Below are 18,070 nucleotides of genomic sequence, written 5' to 3'. Positions count from 1 at the left end.
GGTGGTGATTCAACGCGGACTTTGGGAGAAGAGAAAACGACTCCTGATAGTCGGTTTTGAGACGACGACTGACAATCAGAAGGAAAGGAGAGGGAGAGTATTGATGAAGAGGAGGAGAAGAGCGAGAAAGAAGAAGACAGTCAGTCTGGAAGGCGGTCGGCAGTTCAGGAAGGAAGGTGCGGTGATGGTTTGCGCCTGCCCGTTGCGGGTGGACACTGTCAACAATCAACAGACAACAACGCCACGCCCAGCCAATCAACGCTTGTCTTCTGCTCTTCCATTGTTTACGCGCGGATCACAGGCCCAGAGCTTTGTTTGTTTTTGGGTTACAAACACCTCATAAATAAGAGACATCCATGGATGCATCAAGCAAGCTAATTGTAGTATCTGAGTTTATAGACTTTGTCATGGCGTTTTGTTTCTGAATATTTAAGACTTTAAGGTATGTTCTTACCCCATGCTGTTTTTCCCATGGAATGTGGGGATTAATGTTGCACATCCTGTTGATTGAGGAGATCCTCAGTATAAGCACAGACCAGAACTTATTGGAACCTCTCTGGACTTCAACGAGGTGTGCAGAAGGAGTTCATGGCATATCTAATTTATGATTTGCCGGTTGCCTATTTTCTTAGAGGTCTTCTGGGTAGTTCTTGGTTCTGTAGGAGTTCTTCCTGACCCTGGACACCGAGGAAACCTCCCGGTTCTTGCGCATCACTCCCTTCTCAGGATAGTTGCTGATTCGAAGCGAAGGTCGTTCGGACTAGGTAGGGAGCCCATAGGTCAGGTCAGGTTTATCGCTTTATCATTTCTTCCAAGCAAAGGTGTATTCCGAGTCATTTCTCCACCATGTGATGAACTACAATAATGTCAGACAAACAAATAGATTCAACTGCATTGACAGATAATAAATAGCATAGTATACGAAGTACTAACAACCAATTCAACCAAGATTACCTTACTCTGTGCTCTGTACCTCTGGTACTCTGTAGACAATTGTCTCTAGATCCTCGGAAAGCGGGGGTGAGCCACGTCAATGCAATGATGTCAAAGGCTCAGTGACAGTAGAGATTAGGCCTCCTCATTCGTTGCAATTTGCTACGTAGATTTCCGATGCAAAAGAACTATTAAATATTATGATATATTGTCTTGACAGTGCTTTGGTAAGCAGCCCGATAATGTCTGGAATGGTCGTACAACTGTGTAAATATTGAAGGGCCTTGAGAGCGCATAACAATAGGTAATAATGAGATATGCAGCCCTGCATAAAACAAACTTTTTTGTGGCTTTTCCTTAGGGGTGGAGCATCTGCTTGTCCTTGCCAGTTTTTACTTATGAGTATCTAATGAGCCTACCTTGATTTCTATGGCATTCATTATATTTATAGGTGTACTCCGAATGTACAGAATATCACTGAATAGTTATATAGATCACCACCTTACATAAGCTGCAACACTCTGAGCTTTGTGCTAAACTAAACTGATAACCCATCTCTATTGAATAGTATTCATAGATATTTGATAATGATCGAGTATGAAACTGGCATCGTCATTGACCACCTCTACTGGAGTACTGGTTCTAATTGACCCACCAAGTGTCTCGAATGGGAGGCAAGAAGTCCCTGAGGTGGCGTTGATGGCGTTGCTTGGCGGTGGCCACTCTTGATTGCATGGGAGAAATTGTAAGGCGAGAAAGGCCCTTACATGATGTCGATGTCGATACCTAGAGAAATTGCACAGCTGCCACAGCTGTCATAGCAATGGTATTAACTATCAGAAGATATAGAGATATCCCCCTCCCTCTGACTGTGCATGAAATGGAAAAATGAATATGTCCAAGAACCAAGTAGATTACTAAATTATGATCAAGTTTCCAAAGACCCATCGCCATGCCCCATGCATCATCCATCCATATCTTTTATTATGGGTCCAGGGACCACCCACCCAGAACCAGAATAACTCCCATCGCGGTCTGCCCATAGATAGATGTCCGTACAGACTACAGAGCACCGAGATCTCTCCATATATCGAATCAGATCCTTCATGCGGAGACTGTCATCAACCTTGAACCAACAAAGAAAGGCCTGGACATGAAAATCTCTCGTCCTCCCGTGCGATCGGCCTCTCTCCTCAATTCTGTCGTTTTGTACGGAGTAGATAAAGCTCTTCTCTCTCTCTTTTCTACATATGAAGCTGGCTGGTCGGCCACTTGAATAATCTCCTCTCTTCATTCATTTCTCGAAATCCTCTTCTTGTCCTGTTGTCAGTTGTCGTTCTTTGGCAGGCACCCATCTCATCTCTTCTTATCTCTTTCTGCACTTTCATTTATCCTCAATCATCTTCTTACCTGCATACGCCTTGCTTAAGTTAATTCCCCGTCTCATAAGCGACTTGGCCCCGATTTGGCTTCCCCACTGCTTCTTGGTTGGTCTCATCACTCCCCTCTGCTTCTGCTCTTCTATCATCTTTTCCTTCTCTCCTTTCTTTTCGTCCTCTCCTGTTCTTTTTTTCAAGAAGCGCTATCGCTCATTTATATGGTCGCCCATCGGTCGCTCCTTTGATACTAATCCCTGTCCATCTACTACTGGTTTCGCTCTAGAATCCATGGTTCTAACTTTGCTTGCAGCTTAATCGATTGTTTTCTAACATCTCCCCCGTATTGATTTCTAGCCTGGTGCTAGTATGTCCACCCCCACCGAGGAGCGCCCTGCTCCTAGATATATAGAAGAAAAGAGGAAAGAGGCTCTGGATGACGTCTCCCCGGACTCCGATGATGGCACCTATGTCCATGATGGCTCTGCCATCAGTGACAACAACCGCCTCAGGGTTGACACCTCCTATAATGACACCCTCAGATTACCCTTGCGCTCACCCTCGGCCGCGCGAGAACGATCCTTGCGTCTAGAGGATGACCTGGCTTTGCTCGAGGCTGAGCGTGTCGCCTCTCGTTCGACCCATGACGACACGGAGAAGGGAAGCAAGGCGGAGTCCATCTCGCGATCTCGTTCGCGCTCTCGCAATGTCGATGAATTCGATGAAGCCACAAATCCGCTGCATGAGAAGGCGGCCGTCTACAACCCACCTGAAAATCCAAATACGAAGATATCCATGTTCATCAAGAAGCTTCATGAGTCGAGCTTCGTCGTTCGCTATATCACCTATATCGTACCGCTAGTTCTGATCCTTCTCATTCCCTTGCTTGTGGGGGCTTTGGCCTTTCCTGATGCCAATGTTGGAGGCGTTTCTCTGCTTTGGTTCTCCGTCTGGCTGGAGATTGTCTGGTTGACACTTTGGGCAGGTAGAGTACGTATCTTCTCTCTTGAATTTTTCTCTCTGAAAGGCCATTAACTCGACCTAGATCGTGGCTAAATTCATCCCCATCCCTGTGGGATTGCTGGCGAGCATCTTCACCAACAATGCGAAGAAATGGCGTGACTTGGCTAAGCAGTTGGAGCTTCATGCGACACTGTTCTTTTGGTGGTTGGGCGTCGAAATCTCGTTCTTGCCCACCATGAAGAACCACCACATTGATGGGAACTCCGGCACCCGCAGCTGGGAAAACACTGTCAACAAGATCATCATCTCCGTATTCGTCTGGACCATCCTGAACCTTATCGAGAAGATCATCATTCAGCTCATCGCCATCAGCTTCCACTTGCGTACCTATGCCGACCGGATTGAAATCAACAAGTTCCAGATTGGCAGTCTCACCAAGCTGTACGACTTTTCAAAAGCAAAGATCGAGGCTGATGATGAAGAATTCGAAGAGAATGATCAGAGTGGCAGCGGCACCAAGACGCCGTTGCGCGTTCCCATGCAATATGCCGGAAAGGCACAGCGTATTGCCAAGGGCGCCCTGAACAGAGTCACGGATGTGGCGGGTGCAGTCGCTGCTGACTTCACCGGCCGCAAGGCTACGAGCAGCAGCCACCCCTACCAAGTTGTTTTGACATTGCTGCGCACGACTACCGGCTGTCAGGTTCTGGCGAGACGGCTCTACCGGACCTTTGTGCGAGATGGGTTTGAAACCGTGTTTTCCGGGGATTTGAAAGAGGCATTCGACAACAATGAAGAAGCCGAGGCCGCCTTCACCATGTTCGACAAGGATATGAATGGCGATATCTCCATGGAAGAGCTGGAGGCAGTCTGCGTGGAGATTGGACGGGAGCGTAAATCGATCACCGCATCTTTGAAAGATCTCGATTCGGTCGTATCGAGACTCGACAATGTGCTGGAGTTCTTCGTCATCGTCATCACACTCATTGTCTTCTTGTCGCTGATTTCCACATCAGCCGCTGGCGTACTTACCTCTGCAGGCTCCAGTGTCCTTGCATTGTCCTGGCTGTTCTCCGCCACTGCACAGGAATTCCTCCAATCGGTCGTTTTCGTTTTCGTCAAGCACCCTTTCGATGTGGGAGACCGTGTCACTATCTACGGTAACGCCGGGGATGCTGGTCTCGGTGACGACTACTTTGTCAAGCAGATTTCCCTCCTGTATACCGAGTTCAAGAAGATGCAGGGTCACGTCGTTCAGGCACCCAACAGTTATCTCAATAGCCTCTTCATCCTGAACCAACGTCGCTCGGGCGCTCTCGCCGAAGCTGTCCCCATCGTGATCAAATACGGCACGACGCTCGAACAGATCGATGGGCTGCGCCAACGTCTGCTGGAATTTGTCCGCAGCGAAAAGCGCGAGTTCCAGACCAACATCCTCACCGAAATGCGCCAGGTTACCGAAAACTTCTCCGTGACTCTCAACGTCGTCTTTTTCTACAAGTCCAACTGGCAGAATGAAGGCCTGCGTCTGCAACGCCGCAACAAGTTCATCTGCATGCTCATGATAGCCCTGCAGGAGATCGGCATCGAGGGCCCACGCATGAACCTCCAGGGTGCGAGCGTCGACTTCCCCGTTCACGTCCGCTACAACGGCCACAACCAGCAATTCGCCCCCCCACCCGGTACCAGCGACGGCCGGCCCCCAGCTACACCTCTCGGCGAAACGGAGTACCCCGACCACACTGGCACCGGCACCACCACCGGCACCGCCATCCGCCACCCCTCGATCCTCCGCAAAGGCATGAACACCGCTGCCGCGCGCGCCCGTGGCGAATCCATCTCCCGCAAACACGTCGACTTCTCCCTCGGCATGCGCGACGTCTCCTCTATGGACGTGATGGGCGATGTCTTTGAAGACCGCGGCCGCCACGTCGACGAAGTCGTCCGCATCGCGAACCGCGAGAACGCCGAACGCCGCATCCAGGAAGAAGAGGGGGAGGAAGAGGAAGAGCGCAAGAGTCGCTCCTCATCCTCCAGGCCCCGCAACTCGACCTCCAACCTCAGCGTCCCCGCGGCCTCCGGCGCCGGCGCCGGCACTGACGGCCGCCGCTCCACCGACTCCCACGGCAGCCACAGCATCTCCTCGATCAGCCGCAACCGATTCTTCCGCCATCGTACACACACCGTCCACGAGCAGGACGACATGATGGAACAGGGGCGGTCTGATATCGGCCCGGCGCTGTCGCAGATCCGCACCGTTTCACCCTCTGCTCGCTCGGCAGATGGCCCGGGCTCCACTATCAACCGGCAGCCCACGGGACATTGATCCCATCACAGCCATATTCCTCTCCCATATAGATCCCTCATCACAGACTGCCGATGCCCAGTACATACCACATGTCATCCAGCAGCTCCCTAAATTTTCCTTCTCAGCCTGTCAATACAGTCTATCCTTTGTAATAACGGATTTTTTTATCATCAATCGGAACCTTCGATTATACCCGCCCTCATGTGTCGAGGCTGTCGAGCGAGGGTATGTCTGGAATGTTTGTTCGCGTTGGATGTGATATAGGCTTGATGTCGATTTCATCCAAGGGGCTTGAACGATCATGTTGCGTTCTCTGTGATTTATTAGACTATACATGTATCTACCTATACGGATATATAATTTCTCACCCAGACTGTGTCATGTTGGGAAATAAGACATCTTTCTCGCGCATATATTCAAAGAGCCCTGCCGTAATTACAGCTTACTTGATCACATTGAGCCAGTTCGAGTCTCTTGAAGTCGATGGATGAACTTCCGCATCTCCAAAAGCTTTTATCCCGCTTTTGTGAGCCCTAAGTACACAATTTTGTTCCGAAGAAAGGAGAAAGGAAAATCGTACAAAAGAGACGCTGAGATCGTAAGTGATGCAAGTGGTGGTAAGAGATGAATGAAAAATCCAAGGAACGAACGAAACAATGGTCACATGGTGAGATGACGGACCCCCCAACACCCGCTTAGCCTTGACAAATCAGATAAAAAAAAAAAAAAGAAAATCAAATGATGAGAGGGAAAGTGACGGTCTTGACAAAAGAGGATAATTTGACAGGGGTAGATGCATATTGAAACAGGTCTTTGGTGATGCAAAGAAGATACGCCATCGTAAAGCGGATTGGAATGCAATGCCTGCCATGTAGAGAACCGTCAAGAAAAGACGATTTCTATTTCTCCTATCCAGACACTGGCATTGCCGTAGGTCTATCGCTCAGATGGTCGCGGGGTATGATCGAGATCTAAATTTGGGGAAGGGGTATGTTGAGGTCGAGGCGTGGCTTCGGCGTCGGCAGTCTGATCGTCGGCATCGGTGCCTAAATTGCCCTTGGACATTCTGGGTGACGGTGTGTTTAGTATTATCGCGGTAGAGCCGGGTTCTTCTTCCTTAGAAACGATAATCGGAGGAGTGACTTGGCCCTTCTTGAGAGTTTTCGTACTGGCCTTTGTTGCGGCGGAAGGCTGGCTGACGGTCCCTGTGTAGATCTCGGTGACACCCGTGTCGTGTTGCGAACAGGACCGTCTCTTCAGCCGCGTCGCTGCAGACGGAGTTGAGCCCAGATCTGTACCCTGTGGCAATGGCGAGTGTCTCGGGCTGATTTCCTCTTCGGGTCTTTCCGCTATTGCTTGGTCGGAGATCTGGAGTCTGTCGAACCTGTCCTCCACACCGGTGCCTGGAGACGACGAGGTCGGCTCGTCGCCGCTCTCAATGGCATTCTCAGACTCTCCGTTCTTGCTCCTTTCCAATGCCTCGCGCTCCTTTCTAAGCAGCTCTTCGCTGCCGCTGACCACGCTGCCCCGGCTGTTGGTTCTCATCATCTCTATTCCCAACTTAGAACCCGGTCGGTGGGACCTGGATTTCGAGCTAGGTGTGCGCACATGCGCATTTCCAAGCTCCTCATCTTCGTCATCGCCAGACTCGGCGCACTCGTAGCGCTTCTTTTCCAATGACTGTCTCTTCGCGCGGATGGACTCGCTGGAGCGTTGTTTGCGAGGTGTCTCCTTTCCAGATGACTCCACGGCAGCGGGAGCTGAAGCGGCATGAAGCAAATGCGGAAATGGAACTGCGTTGGAGGTAGGATGAGACTCGGGATTCGTCGCAGCTTGGGGAGCTGAATCGTCCGATATGCCCAAGCCTCCTGGTTGGCTGGCCATCCACTCGTCGTTGGGCCGACTCACAACCACAGGAAGCTCTTCGGCTTTGATGGAATCCATATCTCCGAAGTAGCTACTACCGATGGAATCCTCCCGGCTCGAGCCTCGGTATGAGCTTGAAGGCAAAACCGCGAAGCCAGAAGATGTTGTCGAGCTAGGACTTTGATCCGCATTGGCGGCGAGAGCAGCATGACGAAGCGCGGATGGCTGGCCAGCGAAGGGTTGAGAGGGGCTATAATCCTTCGGTGGAGGTTTCCACTGACAGAACTTACACAAAGCCTCGGTGAGCTTGGTCAAGGTTGGAGGCTTCTGAATCAGCGCGTCGAAATGATGTGTCTCAGGTAAATCCTTCAGATATCCAGTCACCGCAATGATTGGCGTATGCCGATTGGCGCTGCGTGTTTCGCGTACCATGCGGGCGAGATCCGCTCCGTTCACCTGGGGTAGCTTGAACTCAGTCATAATGATATCGAACTGGACTTCACTCAGGGCGTAGCGCATCGCCTCTGCGCCATTCAATGCGGTGATTGTGCGACAGCGTAGTTTCTCAAACAAGCGCTCCATCACCATCCTAGAGACTGGATGGTCTTCACATATAAGCACATCCAAAGGCCGGAAGAATGGACCATCAAGAATGTTGATCTGGGATAGGCGCCTTGAGCTCTGACGACGGCGCTGGACTTTAAGCAAAGCTTTCGTACGAGGGTCCTCATTGTCTGACGAGGAAGGCGATATATCAAACAACTGACTGCGGCGCTTGTAATGGCCTGCGACATACGATTCCTTTGCGAGAGAGGACGATAATTCTCCGTCTTGGGATCCGATCGTTTGCGACCTCGCTCGAGTTGTTGGAATACTGCCCTGTCGTTGGCCCGAAGGTGTTTTATCCGGTGAGTGTGTCGATCCTCGACCGATTTTGATGGGAGATGATGCTGATGAGCTTAGTTTGATACTTGCCATGCGACCCTGATCAACACTGCCGGTCGCAAAAGACCCGCTAGACTGATGTGAATTCGTTGAGGATGATCCAGACGTCTTTCTGCGCTCATGGTTTTGGCCGGTGCTGAATTGCACAAGAAGTGGGGATGACGGCTGGGAAGGACGGCTCGGAGAGGAGTTAGCTTGGCTCAAGCTGGAAGGCGACGACGGTCGGTTGTTGCCTTTATTATGAGACAAGGTCCGCTGCAGTGGCATCGGCAATGGGCTACCCTCCAGCGAAGGGCCAGACGGGGCCGAAGGACCCTGCGTTTGCGGGACTACTTGAGCGACGGAAGAGCTGTATTGGCGTTGTTGGGCCTGCATAGCCTCCTGGCGTAGCTTCTGAATGACATCCTTGTTGGCCTTTTCGAGCATGGGGAGATTCTTGAAGGAAAAGCTGCCAAAGTCGTCGGCCAAGGCTGGCTCACTCAGTCTCCTGCTGCGCGAGTCACGGACATGCGGGGGAATGTGGAGAGGCATCAAGGGCCGCTTCATCGAATTGACCTGCGAGCGAACCTTGAACAACGCGTCGTGTGGGCGGTCTGCTGCTGTGACAGGTTGTGAGGAAGGCCCTTCCTCTAATTCTTCGGCAAAGGGTTGTAGAGTGGCGCCACGGGCGTCGAAGTACTCGGTGTCCTCGGGATTCTCAAGATTCGGCACGAACTGTGCTTTATCCTCCAGCAGAGTCTCCCAGTTGATATCTGAGAACCAAGGGTGGCTGCGAATTTCCGCCCCTCCGTTCGGGAATTTGTCATCAACGTTCGCTCCGATGCGTTCGCGAGGATCTAGCGTCATAAGTTTCTTCATGAGATCGATGGCTTCCTGGGATGCTAGCTCTTCCGCCTCGTCCGGCCAGTTGATTCTCCGGTGAAGGATATTCTCGAACACTTCGTCTGGAGTCGGCGCGTTGAACGGAGGGTAACCGAAGAGGAACTCGAACATGATGCAGCCCAAGGACCACCAATCGCTCATCTCGTCTTGGCCTAGTCCATTGATAGTCTCAGGTGCGAGATAGTCAGGAGTGCCGACGAATCGTCTGTTATGATCGTCGGGGTCAAAGAGCGCCATCAGGGGCGGCATCATCGACTGCTGGGGCGGAGTGCTGTATGGTATCGAGTTGCTTAACGTCGGCTGAAGTGGATACAAGTGGGGAGACTCGCCGGATTCACTATGACCCTCCTCTTCGGCTACGCTACTGGAAGACGGTACCGGAACAGGCAAGGAAGAGGGCGGTAAAGAAGATGCAGTCTCGTGGCCCTCGGTAAGAGAGAAGTTTCGGAATATAGCACTCAAATTTTCGCTGCCACCACTGTCACTGCGGTAGCCGGATGCCCGACGGGAGGTTTGGCGGCTGAGACCGCTCTGGTTAAGGCTGAAGTAAGATGGCTGGGTCAGGCTGCCAGCGAGATCGGGGGTCATGAGTGGTGTTGATCCTGGTGAACCAGGGGCCTGAAAATCGAATGACGCCGACCGAGAGGAAGCAATGGATGTCGCGCGAGGGAAGGGGCCCTGCTTCAAAAGGTCGGGCGCTGGCTCGTTCAAGCTCTTGAGGACGCGCTTCTGGCGTCCAACCAAGCCCATACGGGACAGACCAAAATCGGTCAGTTTGAGGTGGCCCTTCTGGTCGATCAGTAGATTGTCCGGCTTGAGATCACGATGGACAATGCCCCTGCTATGCAGGTGTTCTACTCCGAGAACCACCTCGGCTATATACTTCTTGGCCCAGTCTTCTGGGAGCCCGCCCAGGACTTTGACAAGGGAAGCGCAGTCGCCACCATTCAGATACTCCATGACCAGATAGAGATAGTCTTTGCTCGAGAAAGTCCAATAGAGCTTGGCAACGAAATCGCTTTCCCCCTGCCACATCATGATGGCACGTTCAGCCTTGACATTAGTTACCTGATTTTTGGCAACCATGTCCGCCTTTTTAAGAACTTTGATCGCGAAGTATTCCCCAGTCGTCTTCTTCTTGGACAGATAGACGCTGCCAAAGGCACCTTTGCTAATAGGTTTGATGATCTCGAAATCTTTGATCGACGGAGGCGCTGGACGGGGCTGAGGCTGACTGGCAGATGACAGGTGGGGAGAAACAGGGGGCTTTGTCACGTCAGACGAAGTCGCTGATGACTGACGTCGATGATGGCGGTAGTGATAATGCGCTAATTCACTGGCGTGAGTTGAAGGCGAAACTATGGGCGAGGGCAGGCTTTCAGCACCGCTGGAGAGTCGAGGTTTGGGCATGCGTAAGGGCGAGTGAGGAGTCGACATTCTGGCGGGCGAGTGCTGGCGGCGAGGGGAGCTGGACAACCCTGGGAGCACCAGGCTCCTGCGTTTTCTCTCCAGGCTCCGGTCGGATGAGGGAGATTCAGTTCGTACGGCTCCGGTAAAAGCAGAAGAAAGCACACTGCTGTCGCTCATTTCGCCCGCATCGAGATCCGCCATCGAAAGCCCCCGACGAGAAGGTTGAGATGTACCTAATAATCCCGCGGCACTTCTGTGCGATCGGGGAGTAGGACACTCCATCGGGCTGTTTGATCCTGTAGAGACAGCAACCGAGGACGACCTGCCTTCGGTGGCCGGAAATTGGAAGCGTTCGGATGCATTGCGCATAGACATGGTCAATGCGGACATCGACGGAGTTGGCTGCCGGGTCACGGGCTGCGGTGACAGGGGAGGAGCGACCGCAGCCCTACTGTCGTTGGCCGTCGCAGAGAGAGCAGCAGCGTCTTCAGGCGGGAGTTCATCTTCAGATGAGCAAGTTGAATCGCTCAACTGGCCGGCAGCAATACGTTCAGCCTTACTAAGGGCAGCTGCAATACAGTCTTCCACCATCACCGTATACTCGATGCGGATCCGCTCTGCGTATTCGACGATCTTGCGATGGCGAATAACTGCGTCAACTTTCGCTTTGGAGACCTGCTCCGTGTCAGCGCTTAAGGCAGCGAGACCTTGCTCCTGTTCCAAGGTATTGGAACTGGGAGATTGCCACTGCAATACTTGAGAGATTCGAGATTCGGATTGCGGTGACAGAGTCCGGAAATCGTCCATGCTGTCCCCGCGGGGTTCCTTGATCACGGGCATGTTAATTTCGAGAGCTGTGTCACACAAATCGAGAATCAGCTCAACGATCCGAGTCAACGGTCGCCGAACTGCAAATGACCGACCGCGTGAATGACCGCCGTCCGAGGCTGAATGTTCGCGGGATCGGGGGGGAGTGCATGGAGCCGAGCTAGAGTTTGAAACATTTCCAGAAGATGGTGCTGAAGCAACAGGTGACGGCCCGATTGGTAGTCCCTTATACTCAGGCTGCGGTGTCGGGGAAGGCGCCTCTCCCGCCAAAGGCCTGCTTTGTCGAGCCTCCAATGCATCTAGGACTTTCACGATTATGTGACGGTGCTCGTTAAGATTTTCCTGAGCGATCTGGACGTCCATCTCTGCCCGATGTTCCTGAAGGCAGAGATCGGAGTGTTTCTCGAACCACCAAGGGGTGATCTGACGCTCACAAATGCGACAGAGCACCGGATTGGGCGCAGGGTACTTCGAGGGATCGGGTTCATTCGCTGCAGCCTCAGCCAGAGTTGTCAAGTAGTTCGCCAGTACTTCTGCACCGACACCCAATGACTCCACCAGCAGAGGAGGGAGATCAATAGTCACTTCCCGGGGTTGGTGGAAAGGTCGTAGCATCCACATAGTCTGAAATCAGAACATCGTTAGTCTGTCATTCTGCGGATTAAAGGGTTATGTCGGGACTAGTGGAAACCTACATGACCGGTCCCATCTGGCGTCCGCTCAAATACCATTATGCCCTGCCCTTCCATGCTCAAAACGTCATGGTCGTTGTCTATTTCCTCCGACGGTTGGAAGCCCTCACTGCTTTCTTCTGTCGCCGTCTCGACTGGTCGCGGCTCGGGCGAGTATTTCAGTATTGACTCGGGACCCATCCTCACACTGAAGCGAATAAAGCGACTGCGAGAGTCATCTTCCTTCATGGACTCAATGGCATTGTGGAAGGCAGTCTTATTGTCGACCAAGAAATCCGAAATCATTCGCCCTTCTAACGATTCGGGAGATGTCCCCACCACTTGTCGCCATGATGGACTGACCCATTTGATACGGCCGTCAAGATCCAAATCCACGATGACGTTCAAGGTCTGCTCCGCCGCCTCCTTCAGCTCCTCACGTTCCTCCCGCATATCATCGCTAAGGGAACGAGTCATGGGTGGGAATTTCGGGTCGATCCCCCGGGCCTCCTGCCTCAAGGCAGTAACGGCCGGAGGAGCAAGGAACTGGGCACTGGGTATGCCATGGCCCGCCATGCTGAAAGGTCCAACCGAGCGAATGGAGGACAGAGAGCGGCGTAGACGACGTGTTGTGAGTGCAGCGCGCGAGGAAGAACCAAGCGAGCCAAATGAACCGAAAGTGTACACTAAGCCGAGCAGAGCATCTGCCGGGCAGAGCCGGTGCCCTCGTGTGGTGTTATGAATGCATCCGCAGGACTAACGGGCCATGGCTGGGTCGCGGGGGTACGCAGGCGAGAAGGGAAAGGAATGACCTCACAGAGGACGGGAGGCCTTGTGAGACAACCGTGTCTCCCAGAGCAAGTAGCAGAGGATATGGATTGCCCCGAATGCGAAGGATATAGAGTAATTTTTGTCAGGTAACAATTCAAGGTCGAAGGAGGAATGAAATTGGACGGAGAATAGCGGCTATGCGGGGAATGGCGCGACTGGAGGTGTAAACGCGAACCTAGGGTGATCGACAGAGTCAACCCTCAGAAGAGGTGAGGGACTCGATCAGAAGATGGAGGTCGATTGAGATGTTGTGTGGAAGCTTGAATTAATAAAATGACAACACTCAGAGGGAATTGATGATGGTCAGAAAATAGATAGTTAGAGGAGGAGAGGAAGAAGTGAGGTTAGTTGAGGATGAACGTGGAAAGGAACAAGACGAAGAGAAAGACGAAACAAGACGAAACACTCCGACTGTATGCGGGAAAACGCAGCAGCAGTGCAGCAGCAGTGCAGCACTTGGATACTACCTCTCTATTTACTTTATTATTGAGGAAAAACGGCCTCAAGACTCTCATCCACTTTTCATTTTACTACTACTAGAAAAGTAGGAATACATGGTTAAAGGCCGCAGGACGAGAAACTTAGTCTCGTCATGATTCTATCCAGGAAATACAATTGGTTTGATGTTTCTGATGATGACTGATCAGCAAATAGGCGGTCCACTTGTGATGGACAAAGGTAGCCGATGGCACGATGCTATCGTCTTGACTTTGGAGTCTATCTCATGATTGCACTCTCATAATTAACGTTATTGCATGGTTATGAGCCAGTCCTGGCGAGCTTCTAAATACTGGGTTTTATCCAAGGGATCCTGTGTCTTGCCCATGCTCCAGTTGAGTCACTGATTCACAGGGATATCATGTTATTTGGCTACTTGAATTAAATGTACGGACTTCCACTGTCATTATCTCCCACCTTGACAACTACTCTGTACATGATTGCTTCACCTTACTATTTCTCATTATTTCCCCCCTCAAGGGATATCATTCCGTCCACACGACCTACCCCAACAGCCACTGGCCGCCACCTCTTGTCATTCTCCAAATAGCCATTATGCGTTGGTTTGTCTGTATCTATCCATTATAGACAGTAGATGACTATACTTGCATTTATTAAATATTCCATGCTATGTGCTAATCCCAACCTGGTCCCTCTTCTCTGGAATCTAGATCTGCATTTCCTTACTGTGCTAGGATTTGTTCTTACTTTATAGTTTCTCCCTTCACAAAAATAGTTACTAGGCACGTTGACATCCTTTTCTGGCAGTCTGTCCGTGCATGCAGATTTCCACTACTCTTCCTACACAGAGATACAAATCAAACTACCTATGGTGTGCATGGTGTGCACTGAACTTTCCAACTCATCTGCATGGGGAACAGACACAAATGCTGGCTGCTGCTTTGACCGGGGCACGCCTGCAAACGTCAACCCTCGTCATCGCCCTTTTGTCCCATGGATCTCATTCTCTTCCCCAGAGCACTTGACCTCGCCTTAATCCAGGGGCATCCCCTCACAAGAAAGTAACTTTACAACTGAATGAGACAAATGACTCTGATACTTTCCAAGAGATTAGAGAGCTAAGACACCCACACAGACCAAGGTAGAGGTAAAGCACAGAGTGAGGCGAACGACGAATCATGCGCCTGTACTTATGCAAGGGTACTACTACAGTATGGTACTTTTTGGATGTTTCCCTTTGCAAAGTACTACCTGGTTGTTTATCATCTGCCGATCGAGCCATGGTAGTCATAGCAATAACCCATGAGAAACACCTCTCGAAGAGCAACAGCATATTATACGGTTCGATCAAGATACTAGAGCCCTAGTTGCTTTGTTACCCTATTTCCTGAATCTCCATGCCATTTAACTACGTTTCAAGGACAGCACTAAAGATCTATTTTAATTGCTTGCAAACTGGATGCTCCTGGATGGACACCCTATGTTCTCTAACCACCTGGAAAAGCTGTTAACTGTGATTACAGTCACCTAGGAGAATAACATGACTATCTGCACTTTTGAAATATGCGGATTCTACTCCTGAGCGCTAATAGAGGATTGTCCCCTGCAACAATTAGCCACCAAAGCATTACAGAAGGTGGAGGAGCTGCGACTTGTAGACAACCTATGGGTGGGTAGGAAGTGCATGATAGGTATAAGGATCTATAAAAGCAGAGAGTGGGCCGGCTAGATTCATTAATCTATTATGAAGGGAAGAATGAGATCAGAAAGCTGTTAGTGAGAGTATTTAGGATCTATAAAATCCATCTCTAAGCAGTGAATGATGAATGCAGGGAAAATCCGCCCATGATGATAATAAATATATAATTGTGCCGCTAAGATACAGAAGCTCTTGAATAGAAACCGCATTTATAGGAGACCTAGCAGCTGTAACTATAGCTTGCCTGAAAGAGCAACAGCTTGACGCCAGTTTTAACCCAGAAATTGCTAGTGTTTCTCAATTTAATACATGAAATTACACCATACGCTACCCAAGGTGCTTAGGAGGTAATATAATCCCTAGGTAGTCAAGGGCTTAGGCGCCCTTCCTCACATTTCCTGGTCTTCTTCTTCACTTATCTTCCCTTTCCGCCGCTCGCCCTTGCTCCTCCCTCTTGCCGTCAGATAGACAGGCCAGCTCATCGGGAGAATTATGAATAAGTTTTGCTCCGTAGCCAACAGAGCCACCTTCTCCTGCTGCCTGGGAAGGCTTAGGTTCTCTACTCAGAGGATGGACCCTAAGCCTCGGCCAAGTGATATAGCATTACTGGATGACTATCTCTCGCACCCCGTCCTGAAGCCGGATGTTTCCTGGGGCTTTAATATCTACCGCTGTGGCTACAGCAGTGACAAGGCGTGGCAGCGCATGCTGCACCTTATTGATGAAACTATTCAAGAAACATTAGAGGTTAACGACGCAATGGAAATGTATCCGCGCCATAAGCCGGTTATAGTGGATGATAGGGAGATTTTGGAAGGGGCAACCTCACATGACGTCCGAGATCGTTTCATCGCTTGGGTGTCTGAGGAAGTGCCCCGGGTGGTATCGCGACCAGAGGAGTTCTTCGCACGCGAAGAATTCAGCACGACCCTCCGTCGGGAATGGACTCTGGGTACGCGATACAACTTCTGTCTTTTTATAGACGATATTTGCCTGGAATCATTGCTTGAGATGAGGGATCCCGTGGTGAAGCTACTTTGGGTCAATGGGGACCACTAGAGCCTCATGAACGAAACTATGCCGTGCATCCAGACTATGAGGACGGTGAGACGGATGAGGATGATGAGGATGTTGGCTGGACGTACATGAGCGTGATTGACTATATGCGTTACTACAACCATCTGAATGAGTACGACTGGTGGTATAATTTCTACGCGCGGCCGCCATATATGATCGAGGAGGAGCAAATTCCAGGGTCTTGGAGGAAGGGCTGAACCGTCTATTCAGATATTACGAGAGGATTCGTTTACCACAGGAGCCCTCTTTGAGCTTTGTGGAACCTGGCCGGCCAGAGCAAAAATACCAGGTTTCATGGAAAGCTGGCAACACTGGGTGGATTGGTTTGAAGAAATGCCCGGGAAATCCGACTTTCTTGATTCAAAAAAAGAGTGGTTAACGGGGAGCTGGAGGTGGTGGGCAATTTGAGGGCCACCGACCATCCATGCTTGGTCAATTTGGTTGAGGCATTCCAAGACAAGCACATTCTTAACACAAGATATAGTTCCTGATATCTTGTTTAGCAGAGAAGATGTGGGACAGGAATAACACTAAGCTTGCTCCAGGGTCGTAGAAGAACACTCTGACATCTAATTCATCATAGAAGATGCATTTCTTGCAACCAACACAGAAACAAGTTACTCTGGACCACATTGGTAAAGGTTGTTGACATTGGTAAAGGTTGTTGAATGATCTATCGTAATTAGTGATGACCATGAGACATATCTGTGCGGATTACGTACGGATCAATTCTTGAAGGTCTAGTACAGTAGGGGCGAATCGATAGATTTAGATTGTGGCTCGTTTCCTATCTCCCCAGTTATAGCATATGAGCCGGCTTGGGCAATGTGAAGCAGCGGGAGATAGAGGGGAAAAAAGAAACAAGGTTAGGGCCATTGGCCACCACCGGGCGGATTGCTCGGAGATGATTCCTACTGGCCTCGAACGGTGAAGGATGTTTCGTTTCGTATTCTTGGGCTATCTCATGCTTGAAACAACTTAAGTCATTCTACTTGGCCTCTGGTTTTTCATGTCAAGGAGAAAGTCACAGCACTTCCTTTAGAGGTTGGTGGTGGTGTAGGACCAGTTGGTGGTCTCTGCGGGGTAAAAGGGCGGGGAAAAAGCAAACACTCCATACTTCTCTTTCTCTGCCGCAAGCATCCGTTCTGATCTCTCCCTACCTACCTACGTTCTCTGCATGACTTCTCCCATGACGCATCCAATTCCTCCTTCGTTACTTACTCTCTACTTCCAGAACAGTAATCAGATTGTTATATTCATGATGATGAAAGCGTTAAATCTGACCCATCATACTCATATCTCGCATAGTAGCCAGCACCGTGATCTCGACGCTTCGATTTGACTTTCAGCCCTCCAGTACTCAGCAAAAGCCTATTAAGCTTATCCTCATAGTCAGAACGAATTACAGGAAAAAAAAGTACTACCCAGAATATTATAGTTCGCTAGAACATTCTCTCACAACGTCCCCGACCCCATCTTTCCTTCCTGCCCCAATCGATATCATTATCCCATGGATCCCCCAGGGATCTTCATCTCCAACTTCAGCAAGTCGGGCCCTATCTACATCGCAACCCCTCAAAACTGATCTGTTCATCATTACCCCAGAAATCCCTAGCCGAAGCCTATCAGCATCTTCTTGCGGAGACGAATGGCATACTGGAGTATGACTGGACGAGATGGGATCTCTTCCTCCACAAAAGCGAGTACCCCTAGTAAGTTACCTTAGGTATGCTCGATAACTATTTAATCCACAGAACAAATCCTCTATCTGCATATTCAATATCCACTAAGGAGTCAGTGGGCCAAGTTGGACTCTCTCATC

General features: G+C 50.5%; 3 protein-coding genes across 3 annotated transcripts; 2 read left to right on the top strand and 1 right to left on the bottom strand.

Annotated features, from left to right (window-relative positions):
• Positions 1-2,678: 2,678 nt before the first annotated feature.
• Positions 2,679-5,598, top strand: CDV56_103764 (Mechanosensitive ion channel family; the record flags this gene model as incomplete). The annotated part of the gene is made up of 2 exons (XM_026757383.1): positions 2,679-3,299; positions 3,355-5,598. The coding sequence occupies 2 exons, from the start codon at positions 2,679-2,681 to the stop codon at positions 5,596-5,598; spliced, it is 2,865 nt and encodes a 954-aa protein (XP_026616067.1).
• Positions 5,599-6,516: 918 nt separating this feature from the next.
• Positions 6,517-12,950, bottom strand: CDV56_102975 (protein kinase RIM15; the record flags this gene model as incomplete). Its single annotated transcript, XM_026756594.1, has 3 exons — positions 6,517-12,135; positions 12,207-12,886; positions 12,944-12,950. The coding sequence occupies 3 exons, from the start codon at positions 12,948-12,950 to the stop codon at positions 6,517-6,519; spliced, it is 6,306 nt and encodes a 2,101-aa protein (XP_026616066.1).
• A 2,791-nt stretch (positions 12,951-15,741) lies between these two features.
• On the top strand, positions 15,742-16,445 carry CDV56_102542 (uncharacterized protein; the record flags this gene model as incomplete). The annotated part of the gene is made up of 2 exons (XM_026756161.1): positions 15,742-16,123; positions 16,183-16,445. 2 exons carry the CDS (start codon positions 15,742-15,744, stop codon positions 16,443-16,445), a joined length of 645 nt encoding a protein of 214 aa, XP_026616065.1.
• Positions 16,446-18,070: the final 1,625 nt, after the last annotated feature.

Source organism: Aspergillus thermomutatus (genome assembly GCF_002237265.1).
Source record: "Aspergillus thermomutatus strain HMR AF 39 chromosome Unknown NODE_50, whole genome shotgun sequence".
NCBI lineage: Eukaryota > Fungi > Ascomycota > Eurotiomycetes > Eurotiales > Aspergillaceae > Aspergillus > Aspergillus thermomutatus.
The sequence above is the reverse complement of the archived record's forward strand: the minus strand, read 5'-3'. Positions and strand labels throughout refer to the sequence as shown.